Source organism: Leopardus geoffroyi, chromosome D1, assembly GCF_018350155.1.
Source record: "Leopardus geoffroyi isolate Oge1 chromosome D1, O.geoffroyi_Oge1_pat1.0, whole genome shotgun sequence".
NCBI lineage: Eukaryota > Metazoa > Chordata > Mammalia > Carnivora > Felidae > Leopardus > Leopardus geoffroyi.
The window spans coordinates 40,509,524-40,526,801 of NC_059329.1; the positions used below are offsets into that span (position 1 = coordinate 40,509,524).

The 17,278-nt window shown below is 44.7% G+C and overlaps 1 protein-coding gene across 4 annotated transcripts in view; it reads right to left on the reverse strand.

The window, feature by feature from the left end:
* FAT3 (FAT atypical cadherin 3) overlaps window positions 1-17,278 on the reverse strand; it is a 671,242-nt gene that overhangs the window by 18,306 nt on the left and 635,658 nt on the right. For all 4 annotated transcript variants that reach the window (XM_045483655.1, XM_045483653.1, XM_045483654.1 and 1 more), the window contains one exon: window positions 12,455-12,923. In XM_045483655.1, the coding sequence (XP_045339611.1) occupies window positions 12,455-12,923 (469 nt within the window). The remainder of the gene's footprint in view (window positions 1-12,454; window positions 12,924-17,278) is intronic.

A 17,278-nucleotide genomic window follows, 5' to 3' on the forward strand; every position in this document is an offset into this window, starting at 1 on the left:
TGAGATTTTCATTTATGCTGTCGTTTTCCAAGGGCTTTTTTTTTTTTTTTTTTTTTTTTTTGTTCACTGAGGTTTTGTGTGTGTGTTTCTGTTTTTTAAACAAGAGCATCCTGCTTCTGTTTTGTGGTTATAATATCTTCTCTTATCTCTCTGAGGATATTAATATATTTATGAAGTTTTCTTCCTGCATAGTTTTCTCCAAGTTCTTTTTTTCTGTTTCTTTGTTTTGGTCTCTGTGATGGTAAATTTTATGTGTCAACTTGACTAGGCTATGGTGCCCAAATGTTGGGCAAACACCATCTATGATGATGCTGTGAGGGTATTTGTGGATGTGATTAACACAATCAGCTGACTTTAAGTAAAGCAGATTACCCTTACTCATTCAGTTGATGACCTTAAGAAGGAGGAATTCTGCAGCAAGACTGCAGCATAGAAATTTTGCCTGAGTTTCCAGCCTGCTGGCCTGCTCTGTGATTTCAAATTCAAGACTGCAAAATCAACTCTTACATGATTTTCCAGCCTGCTGGCCTGCCCTTTAAATATCAGACTTGCCAGTCCCACAATTGTATGAGTCAATTCCTTAAAACCTATCTATTATCCATCCATCCATCCATCCATCCATCCTACCTATTCTGTTTTTCTGGAGAAGCTTGATACATCCCGTATCTTCCAAATTAGAGGACTTTCTACCTTGTCCGGCAATCCTTCCTTATCAGCTCAGATTGCAGAGGGGAGTGGTAGGAAACCAGAAATCTGATGGGAAGCTCTGAGCACATGAATGGGGTTTGTCAACTGTGATACTGCATTAGTACCATTGGTTTGGGGAATTTCGCCAGTAATGACCCTTATCACCTGCTCAGAGGGAGAGTGAAGGCCTGGTTTCTCACATTCAGTGGACTGGCTGATTGTGGGTCTCAGCATCCAATGAACGCATCAGATTTACTTTTACCTCCCTGTCCCCCAAGCGCCGGCTGCTCGGTGTCTTCTCATCCCTGCATTTCACCACCTGTGGGCTCTGCCAGGATGTGGGGGGAGTGGTTTTGTGGCCATGCAGAGAGATTGGGAATCTGGGGCTCTGACTGCCTCTTAAACTCACTTTTCAACAATTCTTATTTTAAGCCCTTCTCCCTATCCCTTCCCCTTTTAGAAGTGGCTGCCTCCAATTCCTGAGCCTTTTGGGGATTCAGTTCCCAGATCCCCTTTTATTGGTCAGCATTTCAGCTTCTCAGAACTTCATTTCCTAGGGGTCCTGGGTGCTCAGTCAATTAAGTGGCCGACTCTTGATTTCGGCTCAGGTCATGATCTCACAGTTTCTGAGTTCTAGCCCCGCATCAGGCTCTGTGCTCACAGCGCAGAGCCTGCTTCAGATGCTCTGTCTCCCTCTCTCTGCCCCTCCCCTACTCACACACATGCTGTCTCTCTCAAAAATAAATAAATGCTGAAAAAAAGAAAACAAAGCTTCACTTCCCTCTTCTTTACCACCTCTCTGTTTGCCTCTCACCCTCAAAGCTTGTGTTGGTGTTGTCTCCTTCTCAGGTCCCCTCCCTCCTCCAGCTTATGGCTTATTAAAATGCCTTTACACAGGGGCTCCTGGGTGGCTCAGTTGGTTAAGTGTCCGACTTCGGCTCAGGTCCCTATGTCACAGTTTGTGAGTTTGAGCTCCATGTCAGGCTCTGTGCTGACAGCTCAGAGCCTGGAACCTGCTTCGGATTCTGTTTCCCTCTCTCTCTGTCCCTCCCCCACTCATGCTCTGTCTCTCTCTCAAAATAAATAAACAGTAAATAAAAAAATGTCTTTACTCATGTGGTAGTGGTGTTGTGACAGCAAGCTGCCGCCATTACTGGGAAGTAATAAGGCTTTCCTCATTGCTAAGATCTTTTGTAAATGCTGTAAATAACCATTCTCACTCTTATTTGAAGGGTTCTTGGGCTCATCTCTGCTCCCCAGTGACTGATGTTGGGATGTTATAGATTGATTTCTCTTTTTTTAAGTTTATTTATTTATTTTAGTAATCTCTACACCCAACGTGGGCTTGAACTCATGACCCCGGAGATCAAGAGTCACATGCTCTTCCTACTGAGCCAGCCAGATGCCCCGATAGATTGATTTCTATTGGTTTAAGACAGTCAAACATCGATAGATTGAAAGAGTGTACGTGCTCATTTATGTTTACTCAACCCACACTACAGAGAAGTCTCATGTACAGCAGAACATTAGAATCGTGTGGGTGTTCGCAGGTTCAGAGAAAGAAAGACTCATCTTCAGGAGGCAGGTGCAGGAGGCAAGAGAGAAATCTTTCCATTCACAAGAGGAGGACTGAGTAGTCTCACCAAGAAACACAAAGGGCCAGAGATGGAGGCTCAGAGAGACACAAATACTCTTGAATGCTATACCAATGAAACATCAGGGAATGGCCTCTTAAGGAAAGACCACTATTGTGTCCAAAGGCAGCCGGCCTGATGTCTGTGGACAGGATGTAGTAGTCTGAGGTATGATTGTGCTACATTATGCTGACTTGGAAGCTGTTTTCTTTCCAATTTGGGAAGCCGCTCGCCTTAATGGAATTGAATAGGCTTGATGAAAGCGGTGAGAACTGGGAAAAATGCTTCTTCGTGTCACCTGGCTAGTCCTTGGCCAGAACAGCATGCTGCTTAGAGGTAGAGGCACTTGTGAGGCTGAGTTAGATTCCTTCCTTGACTAAAGGGAGAGGCGACACAACCACAGGATAGGACTCGAAAGCACATCGATGATGAGGTGGGAGGGAAGCCAGGAAGGGGAATCTAAGGCAAGGTAGGTCAGTGCAGGTAAAACTCCTCCCTCTCCAGCTTCTATTTGGCAAGCTCCTGACAATTTCCCAAATAAAGCCATAGCAGAGGCAGTTGGCGGGCGGCAGGGGAGGCACAAAGAGGGAGTGTCTGGGAATAAGGGACATTTGAATTACTATCATGGAAACTGGATTCTAACTAAGGTCATGGGTTTGATTTCTTTGATTTGATGTCTCAGTGCCTTGGAAAATCAGAATTTAAAATGAGGCAATACCTCTAGTGCACTATTTTACTCCCACACATTTCCTTCTGCATTTTGTCATTTTCATTATCTTTTGTGGGATATCTAGTGCTACTGGATGCAGCCGCCAGCCTGACTGATTAACCTATTCACTGACTGAGTGCCTAAGCCATAGGCAGTGGTGTGCCGGAGCCAGCTCAAAGGGATGTGAGAACAGACCGTAAAATATTCGGGAATTTAGCAGGCCACTCATTAAACCACCGGTAGCCTGACATCAGCCGTGGTGGGAGTATTTACATCACAGAAATCAACAGACACTGCAAATCAGGGCTTTTATTTTTAGAGAGCTGATTACCGGCACACCCTGGAATAAGGACCGTGGCAGTCCCCACGGAGACAGACAGAAATACACCATCTATAAACAGAGACAAGTACAAAACTACCTTGCGAGTAGGCACAGGGTGTGAGGGGAGCACAGAGTGGGGACACTGGACGTAGGCTGGAGGAAACCATGCCCGACTGAGGAGCTCTGTGTGACATCTGAGAAAACTTGCTATCCATTTGGAAGAAGAGGACGAAGATGATGATGGCGGCAGCTAACACTCGTATGAAACTCTGTGCCAGGGACAATTCTAGGCACTCTCTGTGTATTCACGCATACGTTCTGAAAACAAGCTTACGTCAAAGGTGCGATTGTTATTTCTGTTTTCTAGATGAGGAAACTGGGCTTCAGAGAAGCTGATGGCTTATTCGCGGTCGCGAGGCCACTATGGATCTGGCTCCACACCTAAGCTGTTCAGTATCGTCCTGAATTGCATTTTTAACAATTGTGCTTCATGACACACTCTCTCTGGATCTTCTGTTTATCAAAAGCAGAGGGAAGCTGTCTAGTACCTGCTCCCACGATCTCAAACCCCAGGGGCAAAGGAGGTAGAGAACGTTTGGAAAAATATTGCTTTTACAACTTTAAATTTGCAGCTTTTATGTTAACACGATGAGAGGGAAAAGCAATTGGACTTTATTTTAAGGTGGTCAGATTTTTGTTTTAACGAAAGACGAATGAGGGGTGCCTGGCCGGCTCAGTTGGTTCAGCATCCAACTCTTGATTTTGGCTCAGGTCGTGATCTCACAGTTCATGGGATTGAGCCCCATGTGGGGCTCTATGTCAACAGCACAGAGTCTGTCTGGGAGTCTCTTTCTCTCCCTCTCTCTGTGCCCCTCCCCTGCTTCCACTCTCTCTCAAAATAAATAAACATTTAAAAAAAAAAAAAGAAAGAAGAGTGATATCTATTGTTAGATAGACAACAAAAGAGGCTTGTTGATCAAATGTAACCTGTTATCACAAGGTTTTATTTCTCATCTCATTATCCTGGTCTAGGCCCTATTATTAATAATTTTATAATATCAATACCCCTGCCATAGTGATACGATAGTGGTTTAAATCACTCTCAGTCACTTTATGAAGGGCCACGATAACCCTATGAAGGAAAAATAAGCAGCACCATTAACATTTCAATGCCATGAGGGTGCTGGAGAGGTTAGTGGCTTGTTCAAGTACATATAGCTGGTAAGTGATAGAGTTTTAGCTTAAGTCCAGGATTTCAGATCCTCAAATACATCTGTAAGACGGTATTGGCACTGAAGCTTGACAGTGAGCAGGAACTTATCACTTGCTAGGAATGAGGAGGGGCTTGGGGTTAGTCCCCACAACTCGCCAGGCAGCTAAGGAGATACAGATGATGGACAACATCAGACCCTCCTCTGGGAGCCAAATAATCATTAAATAGTAAAATAGTGTCATAATAAAGTTACTGCTCTTCCCAAGATTACCGTCTGTTGGTATAAAACACAAATCAAGGAAACAGATTTTCAAGAGATAGCCAGGCATTCTCTGACCACAAATAACATTGTAACACTTTGTAGATGTAAAAGAAAAATAAAATGCAGTGGATAACATCCCAGTGTTATTAAAAAGAGTACTTTTTTTTTTTTTTTCTGGGTCGGGGGAGAATTGTCACATAAGGAAATCATTAGCAAGAACGATAGCTTATTACGCACTAGGAAAAATGCTAAGGACAGTCAATGCATTATGTCATTTAATTCTTGATAACAACCCTACCCTGTAAGTACTATTATTACAGTTATTTTATAAATGAGGGAACTAAGATGGTTTACTCAAAGTTACATAGTCAATAATTGGCAGGCACCACTTAAAACCAGTTCCCAGATTTAAAAAAAAGACAATCATATTCTCAGCATCGAGATGCATGTTAAAAAGAAAAAAAGATAATGTGATCGCTCCTCTCCCCCCAATCCTGGCAAAAGGAGAAGTGTATTTTTAAGCTTTGCCTCAAAGCTGTGCTCTTGTTTACGATCCTTCTAGCTATAGCAGATGCAGATGGCTTTGAAATGTGCACCCGGACAAACTTAACATGCCCCCTCCTTCCCTTGCGCAAAGAACACTGCAAAACCTATTAAATGCAAAAATAGAAACGGTTTAAGCAATTATAGAGTAAGTTTGGGCTGTGTAGGCAAATAATCAAGATCATTTCTATCTCACTCCTTCGACTTATTAGTCGTTTTCCAACCCGATTCATCCAAGTAATGGCCTCAACCCTCGGCCCTCCTCTCCAGTGTTGGTGACACGATTCTGATCGGGTTTGGCTGCCTCGATAAGGAAACATCTGCCTGGTGCACAAAGGTGGAAGTAATGACAAACGTGAACTGGCCTTTGGGATCTGAAGTCGGCATCAACCACTATGCTTGCTGGATTACGGATTTCATTTAGAAACTCCAAGAGCTCCCATGATCTGGGGAGGCAGCTGTGAGGTGGCAGTGAGGCCCTGCGTCCTTTTAAGTTCTGGCTGTTACCCACCAGCGGGGTATGATCACAGCCGAGCTGCCTGGCCTCCAGGAACCTCCCTATTTTTATCTGATAATTGAACCTCACTAATCCCCACTTCATAGAGGATGATAAGGCTTTTGGATTCATCAACCACAATGTAGCACACAAACATTAGGTGCTTCATTGTTGTCATTATTGTAATTACTATGGATTCTGAAATCAGCTTCATGTCTGTGTCACCCATCCACCAAACAACTGAAAGCCATGGGAATTTCTTACTCTGACTTTTAGGCTGAATACTGGGAAATCCTGAAACTTCTAGTCTGTGTGAATCTCAAGAAGTATTGAGAAGACTGGTGGACGCATTACCACATGAGATGCTAATCATAAGCAGGGTGAGCCCTGTTGTAGATCATGGCCTCTGTTGGGACTTTGCCATCTCAACTTATAGTTACCTGACTTTTCTCTTTCTCTTTTACATAATGGCCTTTGAAGGGGAGACCTGTAACTTTTCCCAGGAAAGCTTGCTCACATCTCATACACTGTATATTGGGCTGAGCCTCTAACATTTTCTTTGAGGATCTGGAAACATGCAGTGTGTTAACAACATTAGGCACCCAGTAAATTCTCACCTTCCAGCATGTTCTTTTGTGTTTGCCCATAACCTGACTGTTTCAGGGTTTTGATGGTATTTTTTTCCTTTTTATCAGTATCTACATTATTAATGTTGTTACCGTAAGGTTTTTTTCCAAAGTACCAAAAAAAGGTACCTCAGGATTTAGAAGACAGTCACCCAGAAAAAAAAAATTTTTCCCCCTCAGCTGCAAAGCTCAGTCAAATTATGCCCACAATAGGGGTGCCTGGCTGGCTCAGTTGCCAGAGCATGTGACTCTTGCTCTCAAGGTTGTGAGTTTGAGCCTCACATTGGGTGCAGAAATTACTTAAAAATAAAATCTTTAGAAAAGATTTATCCAGCATATTCACTGGGAGTCTGGCTTCTCCCTTGTCTGTCCCGCTCTGCTCAGTGGGCCAGTGGGTTGAGCACATCCAGGAACCCTGTTCAATTCCCTTAAGCCAGCTGTGTGGCCACACAAGTGGAATCCATTGGTCACAGAGACCAATGGGACCCCAGAATTTACTTAAGGTTTGAAGGCCCTGAGTTTATCTAGACCCTTACAAGTTAAGGACACAAAATACTCAGTAAGACACCACCCAAAAGATCTTGGGCAGCTTTACTGCTGAAAACACTTCTATGGCCAACTCTTGGCAACATCCAAGAACTTGTCACTTGCAACTTTTTTAAAGGGAGTAGACACTATCACTTTTCTCTTCAAAGGGGAGTACAGGGAACATCAAACTCCTGACTATCTGGGGAGCAAAATTCAATCTTTACACTAAAGCAATGATAACAAATGCAGGCTGTGTACCTGACATTCGATTCCTAAACATCCAATGTCTGCTTAACTCTTCTGGAATTCACTAACTCACATTCCTGCAAATACAGAGTTATTGGGATTCCCAAATGTCAGTCGTTCTGAAACTCAGATGTGCATAGAAGTACCTTGGAGTCTTGTTAAACACAGAGATGTCTGAATTCTACCCTTGCAGATTCTGAGATTCTGATTTGTAGATTCGTGTGTGTGTGTGTGTGTATGTGTGTGTGTGTGTATGTGTGTGTGTGTGTGTGTGTGTGTGTGTGTGTGTGTGTTTTCCCCCCAAAACTTTCACTGAGAAACTGTTCCTGGTAATAAGTTTAGGAACTTGTGAATATGATTCAGTGATCTAGCAGAAGGCTCCTCTGACATGGGCAACAAATGATGGAGGCAAGTACAGAAATTCTCCTTTTCCCTTAACAATCAAGAGACTCTTCTATAACAAGGTTTCATTTTAATAAGGTCCTTAGGTGATACAGATGCATCTCAGGGTTTGAGAACGACTACATATGATACGTGCAAACAAGAAAGAGCAGTTCAGAGACAGAGAAAGATATCAGTACATCACCTAGAGATCTTGTTAAAATACAGATTTTGATTCAGTGGGTTTGGGCTGGGATCAGAGACGCTATACTTCTAACATCTGTAGTGATGCCAATGCTGCTGGTTCTTGGAACACATTTTAAGTAACAAAGGTTAAGAGCACAGGCTGGCGGGGGGCGGGGAGGGGTGGTTCCATAAACCTGGCTCAAATCTTGGCTTCCTCACTTTACTGTGTGATGCTGGGCTAGGTACTTAACTTCTCTGGCCTGTGTTTTTGTAAAATGGGGATAAGAGGAGGGAAGACCAGTACTGACCCCAGAGCACTGTGAGAATTGTCACAGTGCATGAGCACTTACAAGGTCGGCAAGTACCAAGACATAGCAAGAGTCTATTAAATGGTAACTCTTACCATTTAAAATTTTACCAACTTCTTACTTTAAGAGTTAGGGTTCTAAGCTCATGCAAAACAGGCAGAATGATTCTTCCTGGCCTGATGACTGCCTGGTTAGCTGCATTGCTTTGCCAAATTATAGCTTAGCTTCAAATAGGTTTTTCCAGGAAGGGGCTTGAGTTGAACAGGATAAGGCATGGAGGACTGAGGACTCCTCATCCAGACTGTGGGTCCTCAGTGGGTTGCTCCCTACCCACTGGGTCTGGAAATGCAGGGGTCAGAGAGGGACGAGGCCACTTCTTCTCCACAGCGGTTGCTATTTCCAGTTCATGTTTATGAAATACATATAATTTTAAGGCTTTAACAAGAGAGAGCCTTCCCTCTGTGGTTGATTTACAGAGTCATATTTACACTCTTATTACAAGTTAGTGTTCTGGGCTCTAAGTGCCCTGAGGTTCCCATGGCTTGCTCTTGGGACAGCTAGAGTTATGACACTGGTCAAAGCCACCGACCATGTCATTCCAAGCTAGCAGACGCGGCTCCCTTGCCACTTCATACCTAGGGTTTGATTGGGTTTGGGGGTGGTTAGCACAGAATCCTGCCTCTCTGAAAGAAAATGCCTCTTGCTGTGGGTTGTCTGCTTTAAAAACTCTAAAGGCTTGGGCATGCCTGGGTGGCTCAGTTAAGCGTCTGACTCTTGATTTTGGCTCAGGTCATGGTCTCACGCTTCGTGAGATTGAGCCGCACGTCAGATTCTGCACTGACAGCATGGAGCCTGCTTGGGATTCTCTCTCTCTCTCTCTCTCTCTCTCTCTCCCTGTCTCTGCCCCTGCCTTGCTCAGGTGCACGTTCTCTCTCTCTCTCTCTCTCTCTCTTAAAATAAACTTAAAAAAAAAAAAACCCAACAACCTCGGAAGGCTCTGGAACAATGCGCTAGAAGAGTCACAGTTGAAGAGTGAAGTCTGTCACCAGGAGAGCCAATGACCAATACTCCAGCATTCAGTAGTCAAGGGGATGATTATACTAAACTATGCATTCCGGAGTTTAAGAGCAACATACACTACAGGCTTCAAACAGCAGCAAGACTTCCAGTCAAGTAAATGTGTCATCAGCATTTGCACAGAGGCATACCTGAAGCACCTCACTCTACTTTCTGTAGCCCTATTTCCCTCTTTGAATACTGCATGCATCTTAGCCTTTGATCTGGGGAAGCAAGATTCTCTCTGTGATTAGATACCCCTGCAGCCAGAGGGAATTCTTCAAGGCATGAATATTCTTTCATTAATGATTCAAGTCTTATTCTTTTTAAATCATCACTCACAACTGGGATGATTATTCCCCCCCCTTTTTTTAAATAACCTTATAATTAGCTGCAGTTTCACAGATGAGTTAAAGGCCAAATTATTGGTTGTTTCTTTTCTTGCTTTTATCCCCCCTTACTATCTGGCACCAATTTCAGGAATTTGCAGAGGATACGAGAACCTAGACAAAAATTCCTCTGATATGAACAGATAATGGTGGCAAGAAAATGGATTCCCTCTCCTCTTTTCTTAGAAGCCAGGGTCTCAATCCTAATAGCCAGGAAGCGGGTAAATACCTCCTCACACATCAGAGGTGGAATTCTGTGCCTTTGATTCCCCAGGGAAGCAACAAAAACCCACTTCTTGGATTTCCTGGTGAATGGTGAGAAGTTTGTTGGCCCTAGGTTCAGTACTGCTGTGCATGAGACCCCCGGACGGCTGCATTTGGACCATGCCCTGGCGGTTGCTGAGGTAAGAGCCACTGGGCCTCCACAACTCCACGGGTATAGTAAGCTTGAGAGAAGAGATGCCTAGATGAGGAGATGAAGAAAGATACTCTCTCTGTTTTAGAAAAACATGAGCTTCCATGTACAAAGGAGACTTTCACTGCTGAACGGCTCTGTCACCTTGGAAGAAAGAGCACCTGTCGTGGAATCGCAATCTCAACCCCAATCATGGGCCAAGTGGGGAGCAGGGGACAAAGAGGAGTATGAGAGAGAACGTAACCTGTAGGCCAGGTTGGGCCTCTGGGGAGAGGAAAGCAAGTTCTTTAGGCCATGTGAAAAGTATACAGCAGGTAGGTCCTCAGCGCTGAAATCTGGTTAAACTAAAAGAGATTAAAAACTAGAAGAGGGGTTTCTGGGTGGCTCAGTCAGTTGAACATCAGACTCCAGTTCAGGTCATGATCTCGTGGGTTCCCGTTGGGCTTGTGGCTGTCAGCCTGTCAGCAAGGAGCCCACTTAAGATCCTCTGTTCCCCTCTCTCTGCCCCTTCCCCATGTGCTCTCTCTCTCTCTCTCAAAAATAAGTAAACATTTAAAAAAAAAGTAGAGGAAATCTTCTGTGCTGGTATGAGTCACACTCCCTTAATTAACATACCTGCACAGAATATTTAGCTCACCGATTTGAGGCAATTAAAATGCACGCTGAAGAGCAAGATTCCTTAGTCTTTTTCCTTAATACAGTGATTATTACTATTATTTTAAAGATAACCTATCGTGGAAGCCCATAGCTTTGCCAGCAAAAACAATGTCCTGCCATCGTTAAAAGTATGTTACAATTTGTGGCTATGTACCCAGCATTTGACATGGAGTGGTGTTCTATTTCAACCCAATTTAATTATATGCTCCTTTTATATATCGTGGATGGCTCATACTAGCAGAATTGTTTTGCCTGGTGAAAAACTGGCCATGACTTGTCATAATGGGCTGGTTTATAGAACCACTGAAGTATAGTTACTGCCCATCATTCGGGAATTATGGCACCATAACAACCCTTTATTTACATATACTGCTGAGACAGTAAAAACAGCAAATAGATTTCTTAAATCGAGACGGCAGAAATTTCCCCCCAGGGCACTTGGCCCTCATTGTGGCAGTAACATATGCAAGTCTAAATAACTTTGGTGTCTGTATTTCGGCAGTGCATCATTTCATGGACAGTTTATAACATTCTAATAATAAAATGGACTCTAAATTTGGAGTTGGGCTTCACGAACATTAGATGGTAATGCACACAGCAGAATCTCTAAGTGATTTGTGAGGAAGGTTTAAATTTGCTAATCACACTACTGCTGAGAGACTCTGCAAAGGAGCTGAAGTGTGATCGGTGGCTGGGCTATTGGAAGGCGAGCCTTCGACTCGCCGAGTGCCTGACCTAGTTTATGTTAGCACAGAGACCACATCTGGGGAAGTCAGGGACGCTTTCATTTTCAGACTCCCAGGCCTGGAGAAACATTAGAAATGTTAGAAACATTCAGTACCCTTCCCCCGCCTTCTTGACCTACCCTGTTCTTTCTTTTTTGTGATATATGTTTTGGGGGAAAAAATTATTGGGGTAAATCATCATGGTGTCACTGACTATTTTTCCGCCCTGAGAGTTCATGTAAAGTGCCCTTTCTTTATTCCTTTCTACCCCTTTATAGCAGTGCCACTAGATTTATTTTTAATACACATTTTTAATTTATTTAAAAAATATATTTTTTAAGTTTATTTTGAGAGAGAGACAGCACAAGTGGGGAAGGGGCAGAGAGTGAGAGAGAGAGGAGATGAGAATCCCAAGCTGGCTCTGTGCTGTCAGCGCAGAGCCCCATGCGGGGCTCGAACCCACGAAACCGTGAGATCATGACCTGAAACGAAACCAAGAGCCAGATGCTTAACCGACTGAGCCACCCAGGTGCCCCTCAATACACATATTTTAAAGGCATGCTCCAAAACATCGCCACTGTACTTCCATTTCTGGAGTGGTGGGTTCCACTCTTCCCTCCCTCCAGCTTCTATTGAAGTCGTATGTCTGAGCGACAAAGGACTGTGTGGGGATGTCAGTGACTCAGACTGCAGCCAGTCATTCTCCAGTGACACACAGCTGGTTCCAGGGGGCAAATACTTAAAAGGGGGTCCTAGTCCTCCCCAGGCCTGGAAGAGTGTGGAGGGCCCAGGGGAGGGGGCAGCCGTGATAGCATCTCCGGACTCCTGAGGTCACCGCCCCGTGTCTGTGGGTTGCTGCAAAAGCGTTAAACCGCACGCTCCTATAATTGCCAAGCTCCCGGACCTTCCCAAAGAGGAGTAGGAAGGTTGGCCAGCATCTTGGGTGAATACTCCTGTCACTGAGGAGTAGGTTATGCCTGTAAAAGGGAGTCCCTCCCGGGTTGTCCAGCCCCTCTGCCCGCCCCCCCCCCCCCCCCCCGCCCGGCAGGTGCCTGGGTGCAGTGCACTCACCCCCGGAGGGCAGGCCGGTACAGGTGCCCCCGTGCTGGCACGGGCTGCGCTCGCAGGCGTCGGGGTAGAGCACGCAGCCCAGCTTTAGCTCGGTCAGGCCCACCACCTCCGCAAAGCTGCTGCGCTTGTTGTGCAGCGGCAGCTCGTTGTTGTTCAGCACCACCGAGTCCAGGCAGCCCTGGAAGCCGCTCAGCACCTGCGTGACCCGCGTGTCGGTCAGGCTGCGGATGTTATCCGCCTGCACCAGCGCCCCGAAGTAGATGGTGCTCTCGGTGCTCAGCGTCTGGAAGTAGAGGGGCGCCCGACGCCGCTCCACGTAGCTGTCGTCCAGGGACAGGCTCGTGAAGTTGCGGTTGAGCTCCAGGAAGACCGAGTGCCAGCTCCCATCGTTGACGGCGCGGCCCGAGATGCCCAAGATTCCCGGGCCATTGCCACAGTCCAGCTGGAACCACAGCTTGCCGTCCACGATCTGCGTGGGGAACGAGCACGGGAGCGCTTTTTAGTATGCATCTGGCAATACATTCCCTGACACCCTGTTCCCAGGAAGGCTCTAGGATGGACAGTGCTTTTGATCCAGTCATAAATCTAGTACGGTCTGATCTCTACCCATTATATGCCATGCAAATGCATGCCTGAAATGTCACAAATCTTGCAACTAGTAACATGAGCACAGCTGCACAAATCCACAATTATATTTCAGAGTGTTCATATTCTTTGGACCTCTGCCCTTCGGAATCTCACAGCAATATCTTGTTGAGGGGTCTGTTTATTCCCTGCACCCTTCTTAGTTATTACCACCACAGGAATGATTTCTGTAAACTCTATATTTATTTACAGATGTTTATTGAACATCTGCTAGGCAGTATTCTAAGCGCTCTGGAGACCACCATGAGCAGAAACAGTTACTACCTCTGACCTCTTGGGGCTTATGTTTTAGGGGGCAGATTGCCATAAATCAAATAAGCATAGAAATATGTATATATTCCACAAGTAAGTCTGTGTGAGTGTGCTATAGGAGAGAGGAAGAGGCCAGGTAGAAATAAAAGATCTACTTCCCAGCTTCATCCATAATTAAGATTTTAAAACCCTTCTATATTAAATACTAGCATACTCTTTTTTTTTTAAACATTTTTTATTGTTTATTTATTACTGAGAGAGAGAGAGAGAGAGAGAGCGCGGGGGAGGGGCAGAGAGAGAGGGAGACACAGAACCTGAAGCAGGGTCTAGGCTCCAAGCTGTCAGCACAAAGCCCGACGTGGGGCTCGAACTCACAGGCTGTGAGATCGTGACCTGAGCTGAAGTCAGACACTCAACCGACTGAGCCACCCAGGAGCCCCTACACACTAGCCTTTTCTTAAAACAGTTCTTTAGGACTGCTGCTCATCATTTAGGTTAAGATTACCTCACAAAGTGCTCAGGGCTTGGCCATTTGCTTAGAATATAGCTACATGTGTTCAATGACATCTGGCCTTCCAGAAGGATTTTCTGGTTAACTATTCCCAGCCCCTGGTCTAGGGTCAGCTACAACAGAGACCTGCCTGCTTCTTTGATTGCACTGGTGCAGGGAGGGCATCCAAGTCGGTTCCGGGAGGCCAACTAACTGGAAGGGGACATCAAAGTCAGGGAGGAAGTGTGGGTTATTGAACATGGTGGCTGGTGAAGAGCCGTTGGCCAGGGACTGGTCCTCCATGGAGACCCAGGTTCCACTGCTGCTGAGGACACGGGCCAGTCTGTGAACCCCGTCGTCCACCCTCGTCTGCATTTCTCAGAAATGCAAGGTGGCTTGAGGATCTAGGGAATGATGCTGGACCCCCGTCCTCGCGACAAACCGATACTGGGCCCTGAAAGGATTCACCTCCCGAGACTGAAATAAAAGTCCTTTTTCTGGCCTTTGTGTATGACCCAGCCAAAAGGTCTTGTGGAGGCTGGCGTCTGAGACATGCAAAGGCAGCTGGCCTTTATTTAGGATCTGCTGACATTGGTCTTCTCCCAAAACCCGGGCAGAGAACACAAACTTATAGAGAGAGCGAAGGGGAAGGCAAGGGAAGGGAAGACAGACCTTCCAGGTCTCTAAGAGCTAAGGAGTCATAAGTGTCAAACTGATGCACAGAAACAGACTCACCCACTCTTTCCAAAGTGTGTTTGACCTAGGACAGCCTGATGGGGGTTTTCACGGTATCACTCATTCTCACAAATGGGTATTTCTCTACCTGTGTTTCGGTGTGTTCCACAGACAACTGATTCTAAGGGACTCTCCTTTCTGCCTCTGTGGACTCTCTGGCACTCTCTCTTCCTGCATAGAAAGTTTACACCACGGAACCATGTGTATGTGGAAGTCAGGGGGCAGTGTGAATTTATCCCCTGAGCCCTGGGTATTTGTGAATGAGGACTCTAACTCAGGCTTTGGCGTGTAGCCTGGCGAGAACCAGCTGGCCTCTGTGGGCCTGGGACCCCTTCTGTGGAGAACAGCGCTAGAAGACCATGTCCACTCTAGAATGGTTAGCTACACATACGTACGTACTTCACTCTGAAACACAAGTGGATAAAGAAGTGGAAAAAGACTGGAGACAGATATTTATTTCTTTTCAGAGAGCTTTCATATGTAATCTGTGCTGTTGCCTTGGTCGTTTTTTTGGTTCAACAAAATGGACTGAATGGATATTGTAAATCATACCAGCATACTTGCTCAGTAACAACTCCTGGGTAATATCCATATTTTTATTTCAATGTAAGTAATAAAATGATCAAATGCGACTTTGGGGACTTCCTTCTTCCGGCACAGTCCAGCTGCCGTTATGCTCTGTGGCTACAAAGTGGTGTCCCCAGACTATCAAGGAAAGTCTGGTGGTGAGGGTGCAATTCATCTAAGATATTGTAAAAGGATATCTTCAATTAATATGCTATTCAGTCCATTCCCCTCCCCAACCCTACTCCCTACCTCTTGGGATAATAACCAGGTTGCAAATTCATCTGGGAGAACCATTATAGCTCTAATGTACTCAGGGACATCAAAGTTCTTTAACTAAGGAACAGAAAACGATCCCATACTAACAGTACAGTTAAACTGTACTAAACGGAGTACAGTTTTCTTTTCTGTTGAAAGAAAATAACAGCAGCGAGCTGCTGAATGAAGAGAAAGCCGGGTGGCTACATCATCCTTAGCCTTTTGAAAACAAAAGCGATTTGTAGCCTCAAAATTCTAGGCGTTTGGAATTAGAAGCCTTGTTTAGACGACACACTAGAGTGCTGATAATCAGAGGCTACCTTGCAAAAGTTCATCTTTTCCTATCTCACAGGCATATTATGCCGGGGAGAGAAGAAAACACTTTCTTTCTTTTCTTTTCTTTTTTTTTTCGTAAGAGAACACTTTCATGTCTGAGTCCATTCATACTGGAAACTCATGCTCTCATCATATTTAGTTTTTCTCTGTCTTCAGAATAGGGTTTACCCAGTTTGAAAGGATCTCTATTTTAAGAGGACAAAGCTTTTTCAAATCAGAGGGCAAGCTTTTTTTTTTCTTTTTTCTTTTATTTCTTTTCGAGAGAGAGCATGTGCACGTGTGAGCAAGAGAAGGGCAGAAGAGAGTAAGATATTTTAATAGAAATTGCACTGTGCATGAAACTGTAAAAAAAAAAAATCTACACAAATGATCTGAAATGATGCGCTGACTTGGGGGAGGCAGGTGGGCAATTTGTTCAATGAAATGCATAATTCAGAGAGCAGGGAAAGATATTTAGCTTCTCAGTTTTGTCTGAAATTAGTGATGTGCTTTAACCTGGATCTTGAGTGGCTTGGGGTTGGGGCTTAGAAGACAAGATATCAGAGCTGTAAGAAGTCATCTTGTAGGGGGGTGCCTGGGTGGCTTAATTGGGTGAGCATCTGACTCTTGAGTTTGGCTCAGGTCATGATCCCAGGGCCATGGGATTGCATCCCGCATTGGGCTCTGCTGAGAATAGAGCCTGCCTGGGATTCTCTCTCCCTCCCTCTGCCTGGGATTCTCTCTCTCCCTCCTTCTGCTTGGGATTCTCTCTCTCTTCCTCCCTCTGCCCTTCTCCCCTGCTTCCACGTTCTCTCTCTTTCTCTCTCAAATAAAAAAAAAAAATAGAAGTCATCTTGTGGGAAACTAGGATTTTGAGTAAAAAAGTATAAACAATGGCGCAAAGTGTTACTGCTTCAGATCCTTGGTGTGGCTCTAGCAAATGCACTAACATCCCCAAACTTGTAAGAAGGTTATTAAATATTCTTTGTAAAGGGAACTTTTTGAAAACTTATTTTCAAGGCTATCTATTGATAGCCATCAATTGCTATCTAGCTCAAAATTTATACCTTAGATGAATAAATAAATTATCATCCCAGCCCTCCAAATTTCTTCTTTTAATAAACACCTGTCGTACTCCTGAGTGGCTTGCCTCTTCAGAAGGCCAGATCCACTGCTGACCAGCTATGTTCCAGCAAGGCCACTGATTCTCTCTGAACCTGTTTCCTCACAGGCAAAAAAAGTAGGCATTCATATCTAGGCACAAGAGACTGAGGATGAAAACACATGTATGTATTTTGTAAAGTACTTGGTAAACTTTCAGGTATTTTATTACCATTATACTGCAATTATTATAACTTGACTCACTTCTCAGTGATACTGTTACACAGATCCTTGAAACTTGAGAATCTTGTGGGAACTTCTTTGTTACTTTTTTATGTTGGAAAGATCTGGTCACTCCAAGTGGGCTGTTTTACAAACCAAATGAGCTTTTTTATCTTCCTCTTATTCCTGGAATTTTAAGCTGACCATCTTCCTTTCATTCCTGGAGTTTTAAGCTAGCCATG